The following is an 18392-nucleotide window of genomic DNA, read 5'->3' on the forward strand; positions in this document are numbered from 1 at the left end:
GCAACGGGCACAGTCCTCCGTGTACTGCCTTAGCCGTTTGGTGATACAGATTATGGTCAAAATGTTTGTTTATCTGGACGAGCTATGAACGCCGCCTGTGATCGAACAGACAGCTGTTGCGTGGCCGTTGGAACAATTTCCTGGTTCATATTAGCACTACACGAAGGATACGTCCAAGTGAAACTGTGTCATAGTTGCTTGTCTATAGAAGCAAGCCGGCCGCTGTGACCGAGCGGTTCTAGGCGTTCCAGTCCGCACCGCGCGACCGCTACTGACGCAGGTTCGTATCCTGCCTCGGGCATGGATGTGTGTGATGTCCTTAGGTTTGTTCGATTTAAGTAGTTCTAAGTTCTAGGGGACTAATGACCTCAGCAGTTAACTCCCATAGAGCTCAGAGCCATTTGAACCCTTTTTCTTTTATATATATATAGAAGCCAAGTAGCGCTACCAACCAAATGCAGAGGAAGTACAGCGTTTCCAACGTTATGAGCCTCTTTTGCTTGGTTCACTGCTGAAACTCTTCGTGTATTTTGCGACGAATGTGTTGTGCTTAGATGAAGCAGTTCCATGAAATCTGTATAACAATCATTTAGTTTTATCATCTTTCGGCTTGTTTGTCGGTAGCTGCGGAAAAGTAGTGATAGATATTGATTTGTGTGAAAACTGGTACAGAACTTTTCAGTTCCTTTCAGAATTATCTGTACTTCATTGGATTTTCAGGAAACATCGGATTCACCCTGTATACAGTACTTTCTGCTCTGTCGGTCATTTTCCGTCATAGCAACTGAGAAATATGGTTTGGAAGTTAAGAATAACGTAATCAGCCTAGGAGAACGGGAATAAGGGCAAGTAGAGAAGAAATCTTATTTTATATAGATAATATATTTCAGTTCAAGTCTTTCATACAAAATTTGTGGTGATAAATCTCATGCAGATTTCAATACTCATTCTTATGCGGTCAGCAGATCCATGTACAGAGCAGACTGGGTGTCATGTCCTGGACAAGATGGCGACGGAAGCGCCCCACTGTAGCTAGTTGAGTTCCCTTGGTCTCTTCTGAAGCTCACTCGTATTTTGTTACAAACGGCTTAACAAGTCTCTCGTGCTGATATCACGTAGCTAACGCCTTCGAGATGCGATTACTGTACAATTTCTAGCAGTACAGTACGAAAAAATTATCGTGCGACGATTTTGTTATGTTTGAAGTTAATAATGGATATGTTCGTTGTTGGGACGACGTGTTTTCTGTGGTTAAGCGGCAACAGCGTTGTCAGTTGAGGAGACTTTCTGTAAAGAAACAAAAGAAACAGTTAAGCTAGAGCATTACAACAGCTCATGAGTCTTATTATAAGTTTTGATATATGAGTATTAAACTCAGCTGTCCATGATCAGTGCAATAATAGAGAATGGCGAGGATTAAAACGAAGGACGTCTCGAGGGGAAACAGGTGTGCCTCCAGAACGGAAATCATTTTACACAGTGCAACAAAACGATGCTAACAAACTTGAAGGAGTTTGGTGAGCACCGTGAGGAACAAACTGAGAGCATGAACTCATGTCAAGAGTTGCCATCCAACGGCGCTACACGTCGACGAAGTTACAGACGTCAGTGACTTCCTTCGGCAGCAAACATAAATTTGAACGTTGACGCCTCCTCACTTAGAAGTCTCTACAGTGTCTTTATGATAACTATGGTCATGTTTGATGCCATTAACGTCCTGAATGCTGTCACACTCATTTGAAGATTTCACCTGCTGTCCGACAGTCTAAAGCTTACTTGTCCCATTGAAGGCCGACCTAACGGCAGGTATTGACCCCTACAACTCGGAAGATCTGCAATGTCTTACGATGACATTTTCGAAGTAATAGCATGGTGACTAGACTAGAGTTTCCATCCTCCGTTTGTTCCTCGATACACTGTTTAGAAGTTTGTAGGTATCGTGTTTTTATTTATTTTTTTATTTTTTCAGCCTGTGTTATCAAATGTTCTGTTTTCACAGACTGCAAATAACAAGTACCTAAGACTGTCTGTAACGTGCGGCTAGACTTGTGCTCTTCTGCTAGATGACATGACGTGACGCAGGTGAGTTCTGACACAGGCGAGCATAACTCTCGAGGAGGTAGCAACTGGAGCTGTCTGCTAGGTAGCTGACGGCACTTCGACCTCTCTAGTTCGCGGAACGAGAGGCTACGGAGTAAGTCGGCTATAAGCGATTTTAAAGGAGCAATTATCCCCCCACCCCACCCCCACCACCCCCACACCGCAGATAGCGCGTGAACAGCACTATCGAAATACAGTTTCAAAATTTTTATTAATAGTGTACGTATCAAACTATGAGCCAGAATGTTAATTCCGAGAGTTCAAAAACTTATTTTAATGCGAAAGAAAGTATTCAATCTTTAAATATAGCGACAGTATGGATGAGTAGACTGCCATAGCTATCTGTAGACTACCATGGCTATCAGAGCCACTTTCATTATGTTTAATAATAAGTAATAGCAGGTAATGCTATCCCACTGAAAAAAATGTAAACAGTAAGGAAAAAAATCTATTGACACCTGGAGAAATTCGTCTTAATTCGCATGTCATACTTGTAATGGAATAAGTTAAATGTAAATATGAAAATTTCGCAACAACAGATCTCGTCTATTTAAGGGTCGGCGGCCACATTTTCTGGGGACAAATTCCTTTGAGAGTTATACAAGGACGGGCGTATGGCTGAATGAGCGGTGTGTCATTTTTTTTTTCTAGTGAGTCGAATTTTTTAGGCAAAAGTTTCGCGGACTTGTGTAAAAATTTGTGCAGTTCTGAAAACTTAGAACAGTTTCGGCAGTTGGTTTCATGGACGAACTCTAAAGAGAATCGCACTTGTAAAATTTTATGATAGTTACCTGCATGATATTAACTTTAAGTAGAACCGGATTTGGGCTTGTGAACTTTTTATAGTTAGCCTCAAGAACTTTGAACAGTAAGATGGTGTGCCGGAATTAGCACTTTCGTAATAACGTTCGGGTCCTCCAATAGACATAAACGTAACCAACAAACATTACATCGGCCACGCACTTAACCCTTTCACTTGGCAAAATGCTAAAGGTTATAGGGCAGGCAAGTATGTGGCAAATGGATACGGAATAGCTAATGGTAACTGCGCTAAATACTACAAATTCTTATGTAACGTGGAGCCTGAAGAGACATGGAAAACGAAAGAGCAGCTACAGGAACCACACTGCTTTGGCCCATCAGGTAAAACCATGGTTGTAGACATAACACTTAACTGATACAACTGGAAATTGCGACCAACAGGCTGTTACCGCCGAGACTCGAGGCTGTGTGCATACGTACCGTGACGGTGATCTTCGGTGACGTGATACCGACCCAGAATTCGGCGTAGCTCTTCACGAATGTGGCCCTGTAACAGAAGGAAGATAACGTGAAGAACATCCGCATGATTACTATACCACTCAATAATGAGCGGCAACACAGTGAAAGTTGGGTCTGACTAAAGTAATGTATCCACAGCAGTACTACTCTCTCTTCTTAGAAGTACATCATAACTTAAAACTGCGCGAAAGCATATCTTCGCTTATTCGCCATTCGCTTACTCTTTACTCCCATAATGAAAGAATAAAAATCAAAGAGTGTGGAAAGAAATCGGACTTCCTGTTATGTTGCTGAGTAGCATGTCTTACGGTATTAAAAAGTAGAAAGAATAAACTAAAAAAATACTAGAATATGAGAAGCTTGATTCTACCTCTTTGAGAACAAGCTGCTACGCGTGAGATATGTTTCATTTTGAATGGTCATGAATCATATTTACTCGACCCTACCAAGAAGACTAACGTGAACATTTAACTTTTCCTGTAAGCAGGAAAGCAAATTAGAGCCTGTCATTACTTTTACTGTGAAGCGGCACATTGGTTGTCGTTTCAAGATTTTGGAGGAGGGAGGAAGGGTTTAGACAATTTTTTTAAGAAGTGGCAACATTACAGTTAGTCAGTGGTTACATTCACTCCACGTTCTTGTTCGTCACATTTAAATTGTACCATTACAGATAGGGAGGCCTCAGCCGCTTTCATTAAGAAAATTGCAGTTTGGGTGACATAGTCCAGTGACGTCACTGTTTAGAGAAAAAAATGTCCAACTACAAAGTTGAATTTCTTCTCAAGTTAAGCACGTCTCCGTCCTCGTAAACTTATGAATCTTTTTTACGGCTAGTTCAACAGCTGTTGTCATCTGTACTACGAAAAAGTGTCCATCGCAATAAATCATGTCGCACCTCATTTGCTTCTCGTATGGAATGGAGACAACAGCACAGAACTGTCTCGTGCTTGGTTCCGGAAGTCGCCGTAACACTGTAACCAGATGAGCCTTATTCACAATTCACTAGTCATATCAGCAGATCGGCTTGCACTCTGCGTTCCCGTCTATGAACGCGTTTAACGACCAATGAATCAACGATTACAAGCCATACAGAACCCAGATGTGTAGACGCTACTTCCTCATACGCCAGGATTATTTATTACGTACAACAATCAACGTGAGAATCCAGGCATCCACACATATAAAGAAGAGTTTCTGTTTGTTTGTTATTCATGAAAATTTAACGTTTTATTCCGATATTGATGAAATTTTGCACATTTTGCCTTCAAGACAAGAGAAAGACCACTGTCTATATATGACTTCGTAATCTAACTTGAAACATATACGTATGTAAGATATAAAGGGGGAAGATTGTGACCAAAAGTCTCCAAAATTTCTTGGCTGATTTACTTCATATTTCTAAACGATCCTCTAATGAACATTCGGGCGTATGATTTACTTCAAAACTCCTGGTCGATTTACTTCCAACTTTTACGCGCATATGAAACTATGAAGAAAACGAAAATTACATGCCTAACAAACGAAACGTATCGTGATCAGCTGACTGTAATTCCTATCGGAGATTAAATTACAGTGGAAATGCCCGTCTTGCAGATAGTATCATCAGACGTCACTAGATCACTGGACGAGCGGAAGTTCGAAAATCTGACAGAAACACGATTGCAAACTTTTGTGTATTGATTAGTTACCGTTGTTACATATGCAGTGGAACAAGGCTGGCTGTGAAGAACCTATTGCCAAACGTAACAGAGGCCACCATCATCACGTGTTACGCAGCAGGCGAAGACATATTCATTCCTCGAATTCCGCTAATAACCAGTGACTTTAATATTTCCTTCCATTTAAAGATGTTAAACATTCCGGGCACTGCAGCTGCTCTCGAAAAATTATGTATTGTCACAATGTTCGTAAATTTTCTTCAGTAACTTGAAATTGCAGTTAAAATCCGTATATCATCTATCTTCATGAATCATTAGAGTAGGATAAACATTATAAGACCAGGATTACCCGACTAGCCACATTCGCTTCCCAACTGTGAAGCGGATATGTAGTAACAGCAAAGCAAGTGTTGTTCCCAGTCGGCTACTAAATCTACCGGAAAACTTACGTGAAAAGTATTTCACCGCCGTCGTTTGGTGCCTTCCAGTCGATATCCAGCGTGCTAAGTGGCGTCGTGTACGAGATGTACGAGTAGGCGTTCTGAAACAACAAAAGCAAAGAGTTACACAGCGGCGCACGCTATTTGTCTGGTGAAGTTCTCAGAGCAATTTACAGTGTTTAGTACACGTAAGAAGTGTGTTTAGTACAACGTACCATTTGTGGAGCGAGGACCAAAGTACAGAAAGGAACAGTTATACGGATTGCCATTTTGTCTGGGGTTTCGAGAAAGCTGTATCATCAAAACCTTTTCTAACAACATTTGAGAAAGAAAGCATATATTCAACCAGTGTTAGCAAGCTGAAGAGTGTACCAGTATTACCAGTACACGTCAGCGCTACAGTTACGTACACTCCATGAGGATGGATAGTTCAGACCTGAAAGAGGAGACATCTAGGAAGAAACTACGGTCTGCAGTTCACGAGGAAGTTTTCAGATCCCTAAACTGAAAAAAAAGCTATGGAGCAATATGTGTTAATGAAACATTTTTGAAGGCTCTACACTGTTTCCCTCAACTGCAGACAAACTTCTTCAGTAACGAATAGAACAACTGTGGACAATTCTTAAAATCCATTTGAAAATCAGTTACAATAGGACAAGTCTATTGTCGAATGAGCACATCAAAAATAAGATAGTTGGGGAGAGTATTGTACCAAGAGTGTAGTGTACCTAGGAACACAAGATGTTGCCAAGTCGGTATTCAGTCTAGTGAATGATTTTAATATCACATGAAAGAATGCGCAGTAGAGATTACCGCATCCATTGTCTGGCACTTTGTACCGTTATTGTATCGGTGAGATATGAGATCGTCATTTGAACAGCCTTTGCAAGTATTTTTACTTCTACACATTCTAATCAAGTATAACATCGCAGAATGAAAAATGCTCCCATATAGCATAAAAAAGCGACTATCTCCTTGGCAGAGTTAGGGACGTAAAATAAGGGAATTAGCATTTCGACTTATCTAGTAGCTTTAAAGACATTGAAAACATTTTAACATATCCGTGCATTTTTACTTGATGGTATTGTTATCCAAGACATGTAATACAGTGGATCGCGTCAAGTAAAGTAAAATGATACATGATGTCATGTCTTATAACATAACACATATCATTATGTCATCCAAGATGGCATTTGTCACGCCTTTTAATTAAAGTTTAGACTGAAAGCATCCCCACTCATATTTCATATTACAGATGCACCCTTACTCTCCGATAGTTCTTATTGTAGATGCATCCCGCTCTCTAGAAGCATACCAATTTGTGACTCTTGGTTCTTACTTCCCTCACCATACATGTAATTCAGGGGCGGGGGATCACCCTCCAGAACCGCAAATCAAAAAATTAAATTGCTCAAGCTTCCCACCAGGAACTTCTTTTAGCTATTGTATGATATTATACATTGTTTGTTACAGTATTTCTTCTTCATGTAGAAGACAACCCAGCGATGACTGCTCGAAATATTGCTCATGTCATGGCACATTGTCGCCGCTGTGCGTAGCGTGAAGCGGGAGATATGAAAAAGTGATCCGATTTGCAAATCTATTTTACATCTTGACAGTACATATTCTGACATGGGTTCCGAATGAAAACTTTATCTGCCAAGTCCACTCTACAACTCCTACAAGCCTGTAGCAGGAATTGTATAACACACTGCATAGAGTGACTTTTCAATCGTACGGTTATGTCGCCTTGAGAAAGAACAGATAATTTACAGACTAAAATTCCAGCCATTTTTCCGTTTTGCCATCCGTAGCCAGTAACTCAAATCACAGTTATTTGTATACAAGAATAATTGTCAGAAACTTCTTGTAGTGGAAACAGGCAGCAGTTGTTGGAACAAGGGTCCATAAGGATGACTACAAGATAAATTTAGTTACATTTGCTTGGCGGCACTCGACAAGTGGTTCTGCTAACCAAGTCCATAGAAAGTACCGGTACATTGTTTCCAAAGTTAGGACCCTGTTTTGATTCGGCTGCAACTGAAACTTTTCGTGCGTTTAGCGACCAGTGTGCAACGTTTAGGTGAAATAGCTCCACGAATCTTAATAATGTGATTACTTTACGTGTGGATTCTTCTTGTTCACCGAGCGAGGTGGCGCAGTGGTTAGACACTGGACTCGCATTCGGGAGGACGACGGTTCAATCCCGCGTCCGGCCATCCTGATTTAGGTTTTCCGTGATTTCCCTAAATCACTCCAGGCCAATGCCGGGATGGTTCCTCTGAAAGGGCACGGCCAACTTCCTTCCCCATCCTTCCCTAATCCGATGAGACCGATGACCACGCTGTCTGGTCTCCTTCCCCAAACCAACCAACCACCCAATCTTCTTGTTCACGAGTATGGTAAAAGAAAAATACCGATAGGTCCGTGAATATTGGACAGCGTGAAAAAATGTTGCATAACTGTACCATTTCTTTAAACATTATCTGTAGGTCGTTTGTTTCTCGAAGGGTGAATAAAATCACCTGTGTGTATCCACCTGCCTCGGTCCAGAAAGGAAATACTCACTTTGTGTCCGGGCGGGCAGTCGGTCAGGGCGATTTCCTTAGTTTCGCCGCTGGGCAGCACGAACTCGCCTACCGGCTCCTCTCCCCGACGAGCTTGCAGGTAGACGCCTAAGAACTCATCGACGCCCGATATGTGCACTGCAAGAAAAATATTCACGGTAACCAAACGTAACAAAAACTGCAGCAGATCACTTACAGAATAAGTATGTTGTGTCGAGTGGCAAAGGAGCAAAGCACAAACGCGAGGTATATTAATTGCAAAAAAAAAAAAAAAAAAAAAAAAAAAAAAGGAAGATTAGGGTTTGGCGCCGGGTAGACGACGAGGTCATTAGAGGCGGAGCACGTGCCATTTACAGAAAACGTTGTGAATCCAACTCTGGATGGTCAATTGGGGCTTGAACCGCTGTCCTTGTTCATCTTGAAAAGCTGCTGATATTCCATCCAGAGTGGATTCTTTGCGATGCTCGACGTCAGAATTATCTTCAGTTGCGATCATATTAAACAAAGCGCCGGTGAACCAAAACTCTACCAGTTTAGTAAACTACATGGGGTGTCGTACGATGTACTCGTAAATGCAGCAAGATTACCGGACGGTTACGTAATTCCAGCAATGGCAGAAATTCTAGTGTGTGTAAGAAAACTTGAAAACAAATATGTCATTTTGCTACAGAATAACGACATTATGGAAATCTTGGACGGGCGTGATTACTCATTAAGTAAACGTGACGATAAATTAATTAAAATGCTAATCGTAATATTAACTAAAGTAACGTGTTAACGTGTAAGCGCTCGACAGTTTCGGCTGTATCAAACTGGAAACGATTGTAACTTCATCAGGACCTACACAGTAGCTCCAGTCGCAATACAGTCACATGTGTTACACATGTGCAGCATCAGAAAAGTTTATAGTGCTTCAAGGTACCAAACATTCAAAACGTGGTTTATGACAGAGTCGATATAAACACAGTCTAAAGCACGAGGAAATGGTGAATATCCAAAGAGCGATTTACTGCCGATATATTAAGTGAATTGTAAATACTTATCTCACCGGTTCCAACACAAATAAGCCTACATGTTCAGCCAGTTCTACATATTTTGTACTTTCAAAAAGCTCCGAGTCCCCCCCTGTTCTAACGTTTAAAATATTTTGTGGTTGGAAAAGGTTTTCAGTCGAATGAAGGGGTTTTGGTGGTCGCAAATGGGTATTTTGCATACCTTCGAGAATTGCTTCAAACAACAGAGAAACCACCCAATTTTTATGTAAATTTAATGATGCTGAGAAACATTTCGGGATTTTGCCTGTCTTCAGTTGGAATAATATAGTTCGCTCTTCATCATTATTATGTTTATTATGTTTATGTAGACTGCATTTTGAAGACCGCTGCAGTTGCCTTTACCAAAGTTCCTACTTCAGACGTATATTTACATACAATTTGCAGTTAGAAGCACATCATTCTTTATTATAAATGTACGACTTGGAAAATGGAATAGATAAAGGGAACGTAGTTTTGTAAACGCCTTCTGCAATGTTAGTTATATAGTCAAACAAAATTATGATAATAATCGTATTGCACTAATTGAAGCCAAGCGAAATCACAAAACCTTCATTGGCATAAATTATGTGGGGATATTCGTAAGTATTAAATGGTTCAAATGGCTCTGAGCACTATGGGACTTATCGTCTGAGGTCATCAGTCCCCTAGAACTTAGATCTACTTAAACCTAACCAACCGAAGGACATCACACACACCCGGCCGGAGTGGCCGAGCGGCTCTAGGCGCTACAGTCTGGAACCGCGCGACCGCTACGGTCGCAGGTTCCAATCCTGCCTCGGGCATGGATTTGTGTGATGTCTTTAGGTTAGTTAGGTTTAAGTAGTTCTAAGTTCTAGGGAACTGATGACCAAAGAAGTTAAGTCCCATAGTGATCAGAGCCATTTGAACCATTTTCTTGACATCACACACATCCATGCCCGAGCCAGGATTCGAACCTGCGAGCGTAGCGGGCGCGCGGTTCCAGACTGAAGCGCCTACAACCGCTCGGTCACAACGGCCGGCTCATAAGTATCTCCAGCGTTTTAAAGGACGATAGCGTGTAAACTGAAACTCATACAGAAAATAGGAACATATCGCTAAATAGATCATCTCTCCAAGTTTTTAATGCTTACTACAGATGCTCAGTTTGGACACCATTGGTAATGCGGTAAACGTCAGCACTTGAGTGAAATTCAATTAAGTCGCTGACACGAAATGCCCGGAAAGGTGAGAGAGCTCTTCACTGGCCTGCCTATCTGTAGGCGCAACCTAATTCGATACGACAATAAGGTGGTGGTGGTGGGGGGATTATTTGTCTACATGTTCTGCCTCACCTGTCGCCTGTGTAACTGTGTCAGGAGGCGTATTACGAACCGAAACTTGAGAAATACTCTCCTCTTATATTTGTCATTTTTCTCTGTGCCTTTCAATTTTCACGAAGTGGTCTTCTACAACCCATATGTACTGATGAGTAGCACTGTGTCTGCTTTCTTAGCTGAGTGGTCAGCGCGTCTGACCAATGCAAACGGCCCAAGTTCGATTCCCGGCCGGGTCGGAGATTCCTGCACTCGGAAGCCGAGTGTTATGTTGTCATCGACAAGCAAGTCGTCCAATGTTGCGTCAACTGCAAAGACATGCAACTCGGCGGCCTAACTTCCTCAAGTGGGGAATCCCGATCATCAATGCCACACGATCACTTCATTTTTTCAGTAGCACTGTATGAAAATGAATGGTTGGTTGCTATGTTTCTGCAAGTAACAGGTAATTCAATCCACAACTACGGAGGTTCACCACAAGCATGACGGATAAATTAATCATTCCAGAACTGCGCTTGACACGGACTATATTAGAGGAAGAAAATGGGCGGATTGCATTTACCTGAAATAGGAACCACGTCGAACTTGAGCGCGTATTTTAACTCTTTCTCTACCAGGGTGAGGAATTTTGTCTTTGTGCTTTTAGAGCACACACGTAAACCAAAGCGTGGGAGTGTCACGGCACCAACTTCTTACTGAACTGATGCGTCTTACCTTTGACGATGTCTCCGCCGTTGACAGATGTCGGCGCCGCCGTGATGGTGTAGGGCGAAGGGTCTGTGCTGGGCTCCGCGTTGCCGTGGAGAGGCTTCATGGTTTGGCACACGCTGGGCAGTACGGGCCGGTGGTCAAACCGCGGAGTTGCAGGAGCGGCCAGCGCCGCCGACGCCATCAGGAGCACAGTAGCCACCACCAGCTTCATCCTGCTGGCACCACAGCCAAACATCTCAGTGAACGCTCCTCTGCTAGCACCGCGCGCCTACACTGAGGCGCAAAGCGATATGCACGTATACAAATGGCTGTAGTGTCGTGTACGCATTGGCGCAGCTGTCATTTGTACACAAGTGATTAATATGAAAAGGTTTTCGACTTGATTATGGCCCCAAGACGGGAATTAACAAACTCTGATCGTGGAATGGTAGTTGGAGCTAAATGAATGGGACATTCTATTTCGGAAATCGTTAGAGAATTCAATATTCCGAGATCCACAGTGTCAAGAATGTGCCGAGAATAGCAGATATTACCTTTCACCACGGACAACGCTGTGGCCCATAGCCTTCACTTAACGACCGAGAGCAGCGGCGTTTGCGCCAGTGCTATCAGACAAGCAACGATCAATATGGAATTTTCGACGAACGTATCTGTTAGCACGGTGCGACGAAATTTGGTCTTAAATAGCTTTGGCGCCAGACCACCGATGCGAGTGCTTTTGCTAACAGCACTATATCGCCAGCAGCGCCTTCCCTGGGTTCGTGACCATATCAGTTGGATCCTGGACGAGTGGAAAATCGGTCTGGTCAGATGGGTCCCTATTTCAGTTGATAAGAGCTGATATTAGGGATCACGTCAGGCGCAGACCCCACAAAGCCATTGACTCAAGCTGGTGGTGGCTCCATAATGTTGTGGACTGTGTTTACATTTGTACACAAGTGATTAATATGAAAACCGACCATTGACTGTAAACGGTTATCTTGGGGTACTTGGAGACCATTTGCAGCCATTCGTGGACTTCATGTTCTCAAACGACGATGAAATTTGTATAGGTGACAAATCGCCGTGTCGCCGGGCCACAGTTGTTCGTGATTGTTGTGGACAATTCCAGCGAATGAACGGACCTCCCAGACCATCCGACATGGATCTCAACGAACATTTATGGGACCTAATCGAGAGAAGAGCTAGAGCATAAAATCCTGTGTCGGGAACACTTTCGCTATTATGGACGGCTATAGAGGCAGTATGTCAATATATTTCTGAAGGTAACTTGCAACGACTTGTTGAGCCAATACCATGTCGAGTCGCTGCACTACGCCGAGCAAAAGGAGGTCCGACACGATATTCGCAGGTATCCCATGACTTGTCACCTCAGTGTAAAGCGGACTGCTTATCTGGCATGAACAACCGAGACGTCTGCCGTAGTAACTGCGAGTAATTTTAAGGAAATTAGAGGTGTACCGTTTCATTTTGTGGCAATCCCCTCCCGTCGGTTTCTGGCTGATGTTAATTAAGTCCATGGCTCATTAACCACTTTGACCGACTGTGCCGGCGCAGCTCATTCGGATGAATGATGAATGGACGATATACGGTCGTCAGGATTAATGCTGCTCGGCGGTTCCTAGGCAAGTGTAACAGCTCGCATTACTCAAAATATTGTTAGTGGTTATCGGTTCGATCCTACTTGCAGGTTTGAACAGCCTTATGGTGACAGTTGAGGGATTCCATAGCTGCAAGATGGTTGAGGATAGCAACACGCCGGCCGTGGTGGCCGAGTGGTTCTAGGCGCTACAGTCTGGAACCGCGCGACCGCTCCGGTCGCAGGTTCGAATCCTGCCTCGGGCATGGATGTGTGTGATGTCCTTAGGTTAAACAGGTTTAATTAGTTCTAGGGGACTGATGACCTCAGCAGTTAAGTCCCATAGTGCTCAGAGACATTTGAACCATTTGATAGCAACACGCAAGGTTATTTGGGCTGATTGCGGAAAAGACTTTTTGAACATAGGAATCCTGGATATAACTATGTAATTAGTTAGTTACACGTTCCACAAATCATTTGGACGATTCATTTATAGAAGCGTTGTGGAACGAGTCTCTGTATACGATATGTGTACTTCATTAGTGTTAACATTCATGAACATATTTTTTAGTCCTACTCATGCAAACTACTCGTTTTTAAACAAAAATTTATCCATAGAATGGTGGGAGCTCTATAGAATAAATGACTTAGAGTGAGATTCTAAACTTATATTGCTGTCAGAACATGTTGTTGGACATAACATGAAAAAAAAATTTTTAGTTGCTTCATATTGAACACCTTTCAGAGCCACTGACAGATTTAATAATGGGTAGTAAAGGTCATTTTTTCCTCAAGTGTTGTAGGTGCTTACACTGCTATTCTCAAATTTTGATGGATTTTTTTGTGACTAATTTCATTATCGAATGTAGGTATTGTGATGGTACAGTTAAAATGTATGACTACCGCAGGTGAATATCGCATACTATTCTTACAGCTCGCTTTTGTAGAATCAATACTTTCTTTCTAAGTAATCAGTTACCCCAGAAAATTATTCCAGAAGACACTACTGAGTGAAAATAAGCAAAATAAGTCAGATTGATTCGTATGTTTCCAAGACTAGCAGTTGTGCGAAGAGCAAAAGTAAATTAACTGAACTGTTCAGCAGCTTAGTAATAGGCTTTTTCCGTTTAACTTTTCATCAATAGCTACACTAAGAAACTTGGAGCTTTCTGCCTTGTTTACTAACTCCTGTTCATATGCTATATCAATTGTAGGTATGACTGTTCTACACAACTGAATACAGTGTGTTTTCTCTAAATATTCGTAATGATTCTCTTATGAAGACGCTGTGACGAGAAAGACTGAATATAATTCAGTTGGTGCTAACGTCACACTCTTCTAGCCTTTGCAGATGACTTAACAATATTTTCGGAAACATCGCTATAGCAGTTGAGCAAATCAACGTGTTGAAAGATGCGGTGAAAAAAGTTGGACTGCAGATTTTTCCAAGGGGATAGAATTCATAAAGGCCATTAAAAAGGCTCCAAAATTCATAAGCACGAGATATGGTAGAATTAAGAAAGTGAATAAATTTAGCTACCTGAGGGAAACAGTAAAGCCAAACGATATAGGTAGAGAAGTGGACAAAATTGGAGCACAAAGAATGGAAATGGCTTGTCAATTAACTATGAAAATTTATTATAAAAATCACTCTTAGCAAATACCAAAAACCGTACAACGCTCTCATAAAACTGGAGTGCAGCGTAATGTTGAATCCTCAACAAAAGGGGAGAAACTGAAGAGTTGGTGACAAAGCAAAGGAATTTACTGCGGAAAATACTTGGCCCAAGAAAAGTTGCGAGCACATGGGCCATGGGTGAGAAGAAGTAATGAAGAGTTGTACATGGAAACTGAAAAACTATGTGCTGTTCTCAGGAAAAGGAGAATTTCATGTTATGGTCTCTTGGTTCCAATGAGACCGGAAAGACTGACTAAAGAAGTATTTGACAAAAACCGCAAAACGCAAGTCAGTTGGTTCTGAAAAGTGAAAGAGGAATCGGAAAAAAATTTACCTTACGAAAGCAGAAATTCTTGACAGGCTAACTTTTCGAAACAAGATTAGGAAGTTCAAGGCTTTTTAGGAAAGGATCAGAAAGCGCTTCATTGAACGGACAGATGAAATAAGAAAATAAGACAGTGGAAGAATGAAGAAATACTGGAAAGATAGAATCAGTAAAGAAGACAAATTCATGAGGACGGCGTGTGGTCCATAGACAGCTGAAATCGAAGAAAGAAGAATATGAGAACGGCCACAGCCAGCATTAAGTTGATTGCAAGCGTCCAAAAACTGGTTGACGCACGAAGTTTTGCAACCATAAGTAGTGATTTCTGACCGCAACACAAGATCAAGCTGCAGTGACGAGGAACTGCCAGAAGTCTTGCTGCAAGAGCAAGGAATAGATGATAACTGCGGGAAGTGTGGGACTCAGAAGAAACCATATCATACCTTACGTTTGGTTGTAAATCCCTGGCAACCACGGAATATTTGTTAAGGCAGGATGAGTCACCCAAATAATGGGACAGAAATGCTGCTTAATGATAGGCTTTCTCGCAGTCTACAGACATGATTCTCTTACTGTTTTAGAAAATTACAGTACTAACTGGAACCAAAGTACAGCATCTGATAAGGTGATCACATGCAGTTGATCTGACGTAAAAATGATCTTCAAAGCTGAGCAAGATGCCTTCCTCATAATGCAGTCAGAAGATGCCCAACTGTATCTGACAGATGAGATAAAAGGCATGTGGAAAAGAACTCAATGGACATCGTTCCACTGCTAAATTGGACACCAGTGTTATCCCAAAACTAACTGTGAACGGTCTACAGGTTCTAAAAATGCATCCTTCGCTCTGAGGGCAGCTACAAAAGTATAGTTTTACTGAATACCTGCCGAATATTTCGTCGGGTTCAGGGAGTACATAGTTAAATCACTGAAAACTTGTTTTAATGATTATCATTAGGTCAGTACAATGTAAACATGAGTTAGTCAATAAATAATAATATTAATATTAGAAACGTAAAATTTTTACATGCATTTGAAAGTGTAAGAGTAACCTATAAGCTCGTCGGGATAGAAGTACTTGAAAGATAGCTTATTAAAAAAGTAATTGGTGCAATACAAAGTACAGATGTTTGGAAGATGAGAAGTAACGAGGAGATGCACAGAAAATATTCGAAACAGTGACAAAGCCAAGGTTAATCTGCTTTGCGCACCTCTACAGAATGAAGGAGAACAGTTTAACGAAACTAATACTCCTGCACTTTTGGAAAAAGATGTCAGCGACAGCATGGATTACAGAATAGGAAAGGAACTAGAAAGAAACAGTATTGTCAGAAATAACAGAAACTTTCTTTAACACTAAAATACGAAATGCAAAAGCTTTCGCCGGCCGGAGTGGCGGTGCGGTTCTAGGCGCTACAGTCTGGAACCGAGCGACCGCTACGGTCGCAGGTTCGAATCCTGCCTCGGGCATGGATGTGTGTGATGTCCTTAGGTTAGTTAGGTTTAATTAGTTCTAAGTTCTAGGCGACTGATGACCTCAGAAGTTAATTCGCATAGCGCTCAGAGCCATTTGTAAAAGCTTTCAAGAAAGAAAAAAATAAGAAATAAGGAAGAAGGAGTGTGGAAGAGTAAGCTATGGGAAGGCGACGAAGTGTAGACCAGAAACAGGAGAAGAGAACACGGGAAAACGATGGAGTACTGGAAACAACGGAGATAGGAGTAACAAGTAACAGCAGTTTAGTGATCCCATCAAATAATTATAGTTCACTTCGGCAATTCATGCACAGATATGGTGACCTCCCACGCTACTATACATAACGCACTGTAAAACTCTAAATCTTGGAGTGGCGCTGAACTAGGAAACATTGCTCTACTGCACATAGTCCTCTTTTTAAGTGAAATTCTAAGCTGTTGAAAAAAGTGAAATTCTATGCCGTTGAAAAAAGAGGAAAACGTACATATGACATGCGGAAAGAAAAATTGCGCTCAAGCAATAAGTGCCCAGTACGTTGAAGTGGACCAGAATGGCACGAAGCTCAGAAAGCAGCAACAGCTGGAGGGACTGACCTGTTTGTGAGTGAGTCGAGTGCGTAGTGCGAACAGTAGCAGATGCTGCAGTCGGTATGCATGCTATCCGCTGCAGCGGCGGGGCTTTTATACAGCGCGAGGGCCTCCGGTACTTCCTCGGTGACCCACACGCACCGCTCCGCTGACTTCGCCGATAACAGCCTACTCCCTCCGTCCGCTACTTCCCCCACTCCCAGCTCGCCTTCCGCAGTGTGACCCCGTCAGTCTCTGAATCGCCTCTCGTGAACTTCTCATTGCAGTTGCGGCAGTACGCGCTGGAACGTTCGGATAAGCCACTTTGCGCGGAAAGTGCCAACCGCTGAAGATTTGATTTCGGCCACATTTAATCAATATGGTGGAGAAACAGTACGGTACCAGTTTAACGTGCTATTCTATTCGAGGGCGGCTTGGTCATTAATATGAATTCAATTGGAAACATACCAAATGCGATTTATCATTTCTTATTGCGTCACCAGTAGGATTTTTGCAGAATACTACATCTATGTCTCCTGCGTTACATTTTCGTCTCGTTTGCGAATTCCTCTCCTGTGCCAACCTCTCCATCTCAGAACAGCACTTGCAACCTACATCCTCAATTATTTGCAGGATGTAAAAATGTTCGAATGTTTGTGAAATCTTATGGGACTTAACTGCTAAGGTCATCAGCCCCTAAGCTTACACACTACTTAACCTAAATTATCCTAAGAACAAACACACACACCCATGCCCGAGGGAGGACTCGAACCTCCGCCGGGACCAGCCGCACAGTCCATGACTGCAGCGCCCGAGACCGCTCGGCTAATCCCGCGCGGCAGAATGTAAACCAATCTCTGTTTTCCTCTACGGTTTTTACGCCCTACATCTACCCCTAGTACCATGTAAGTCATTCCCAGATGTCTTAACAGATGTCCTCCCATCCTGTCGTTCTTTCTTTTCAGTGTTTTTTTCCATATACTTCTTTCCTCGCCATTTCTCCGGAGAATCTCCTCATTCCTTACCTTATCAATCCACCTAATTTTCAACACTCATCTGTAGCACCACATCTCAATTGTTTCGATTCTCTTCTTTTCCGGGTTTCCCACAGTTCATGTTTCACTACCATACAATGTAGTGGTCAAAACTAACGTTGTCAGACATTTGTTCCTCAAATTAAGCTCTCTGTTTGATACCAGCAAACTTCTCTCGGCTTGGAATGCCCTTTCTGCCGGTGCTAGTCTGCTTGTTCTGTCCTCTTTGTTCCGTCCATCATGGGTTATTTAGCTGTCTAGGTAGCAGAATTCCCTAACTTCATCTACTTCGTGATCACCAATCCTGCTGTTAAGTATCCCACTGGTATTTCTGCAAATTCCATTTTTTCCGTCTTTCCTCGATTTACTCCCAGTCTTCATTCTGTATTCATTAGACTGTTCATTCCACTCAGCAGATCCTGTAGTTTTTCTTCACTGTCGCTATTACCTTGATATTTTAAAAGTAAGTCCTTCTACAATGGTGAGCATCTCTCGTACAATATCGCTCCTCTTAGACAAGCTTGTAACGTATTTTGTAGCTCTTCTCCCTTAGGAAACCTTCGGTACTATGAACATCTGCTATTTTCCATGCGACAGCCAGAGAAATACGCTGTTAGATGGATGTGCAT

The 18392-nt window shown here is 42.2% G+C and overlaps 1 protein-coding gene across 1 annotated transcript; it reads right to left on the reverse strand.

Moving 5' to 3' along the window:
• Nucleotides 1–863: 863 nt before the first annotated feature.
• LOC126187382 (putative defense protein) lies at nucleotides 864–16885 on the reverse strand. Its single transcript, XM_049928431.1, has 6 exons — nucleotides 16757–16885; nucleotides 11111–11319; nucleotides 8048–8184; nucleotides 5489–5580; nucleotides 3343–3409; nucleotides 864–1287 (listed from the first exon to the last, which is right to left on the reverse strand). The coding sequence occupies exons 1-6, from the start codon at nucleotides 16816–16818 to the stop codon at nucleotides 1252–1254; spliced, it is 603 nt and encodes a 200-aa protein (XP_049784388.1). The 5' UTR covers nucleotides 16819–16885; the 3' UTR covers nucleotides 864–1251.
• Between the last annotated feature and the right edge of the window lie 1507 nt (nucleotides 16886–18392).

The sequence above is a fragment of the Schistocerca cancellata genome, chromosome 5 (genome assembly GCF_023864275.1).
Source record: "Schistocerca cancellata isolate TAMUIC-IGC-003103 chromosome 5, iqSchCanc2.1, whole genome shotgun sequence".
In the NCBI taxonomy this organism is placed as follows: domain Eukaryota; kingdom Metazoa; phylum Arthropoda; class Insecta; order Orthoptera; family Acrididae; genus Schistocerca; species Schistocerca cancellata.

Coding starts and splice junctions, on each gene's coding strand:
- LOC126187382 (XM_049928431.1), bottom strand. CDS start 16,818: ATGCATACCGACTGCAGCATCTGCTACTGTTCGCACTACGCACTCGAC. Junction 11,320..16,756: donor CTCGACTCACTCACAAACAG/GTCAGTCCCTCC, acceptor TGGTGCCAGCAG/GATGAAGCTGGTGGTGGCTA. Junction 8,185..11,110: donor CGGCGGAGACATCGTCAAAG/GTAAGACGCATC, acceptor TTTTTCTTGCAG/TGCACATATCGGGCGTCGAT.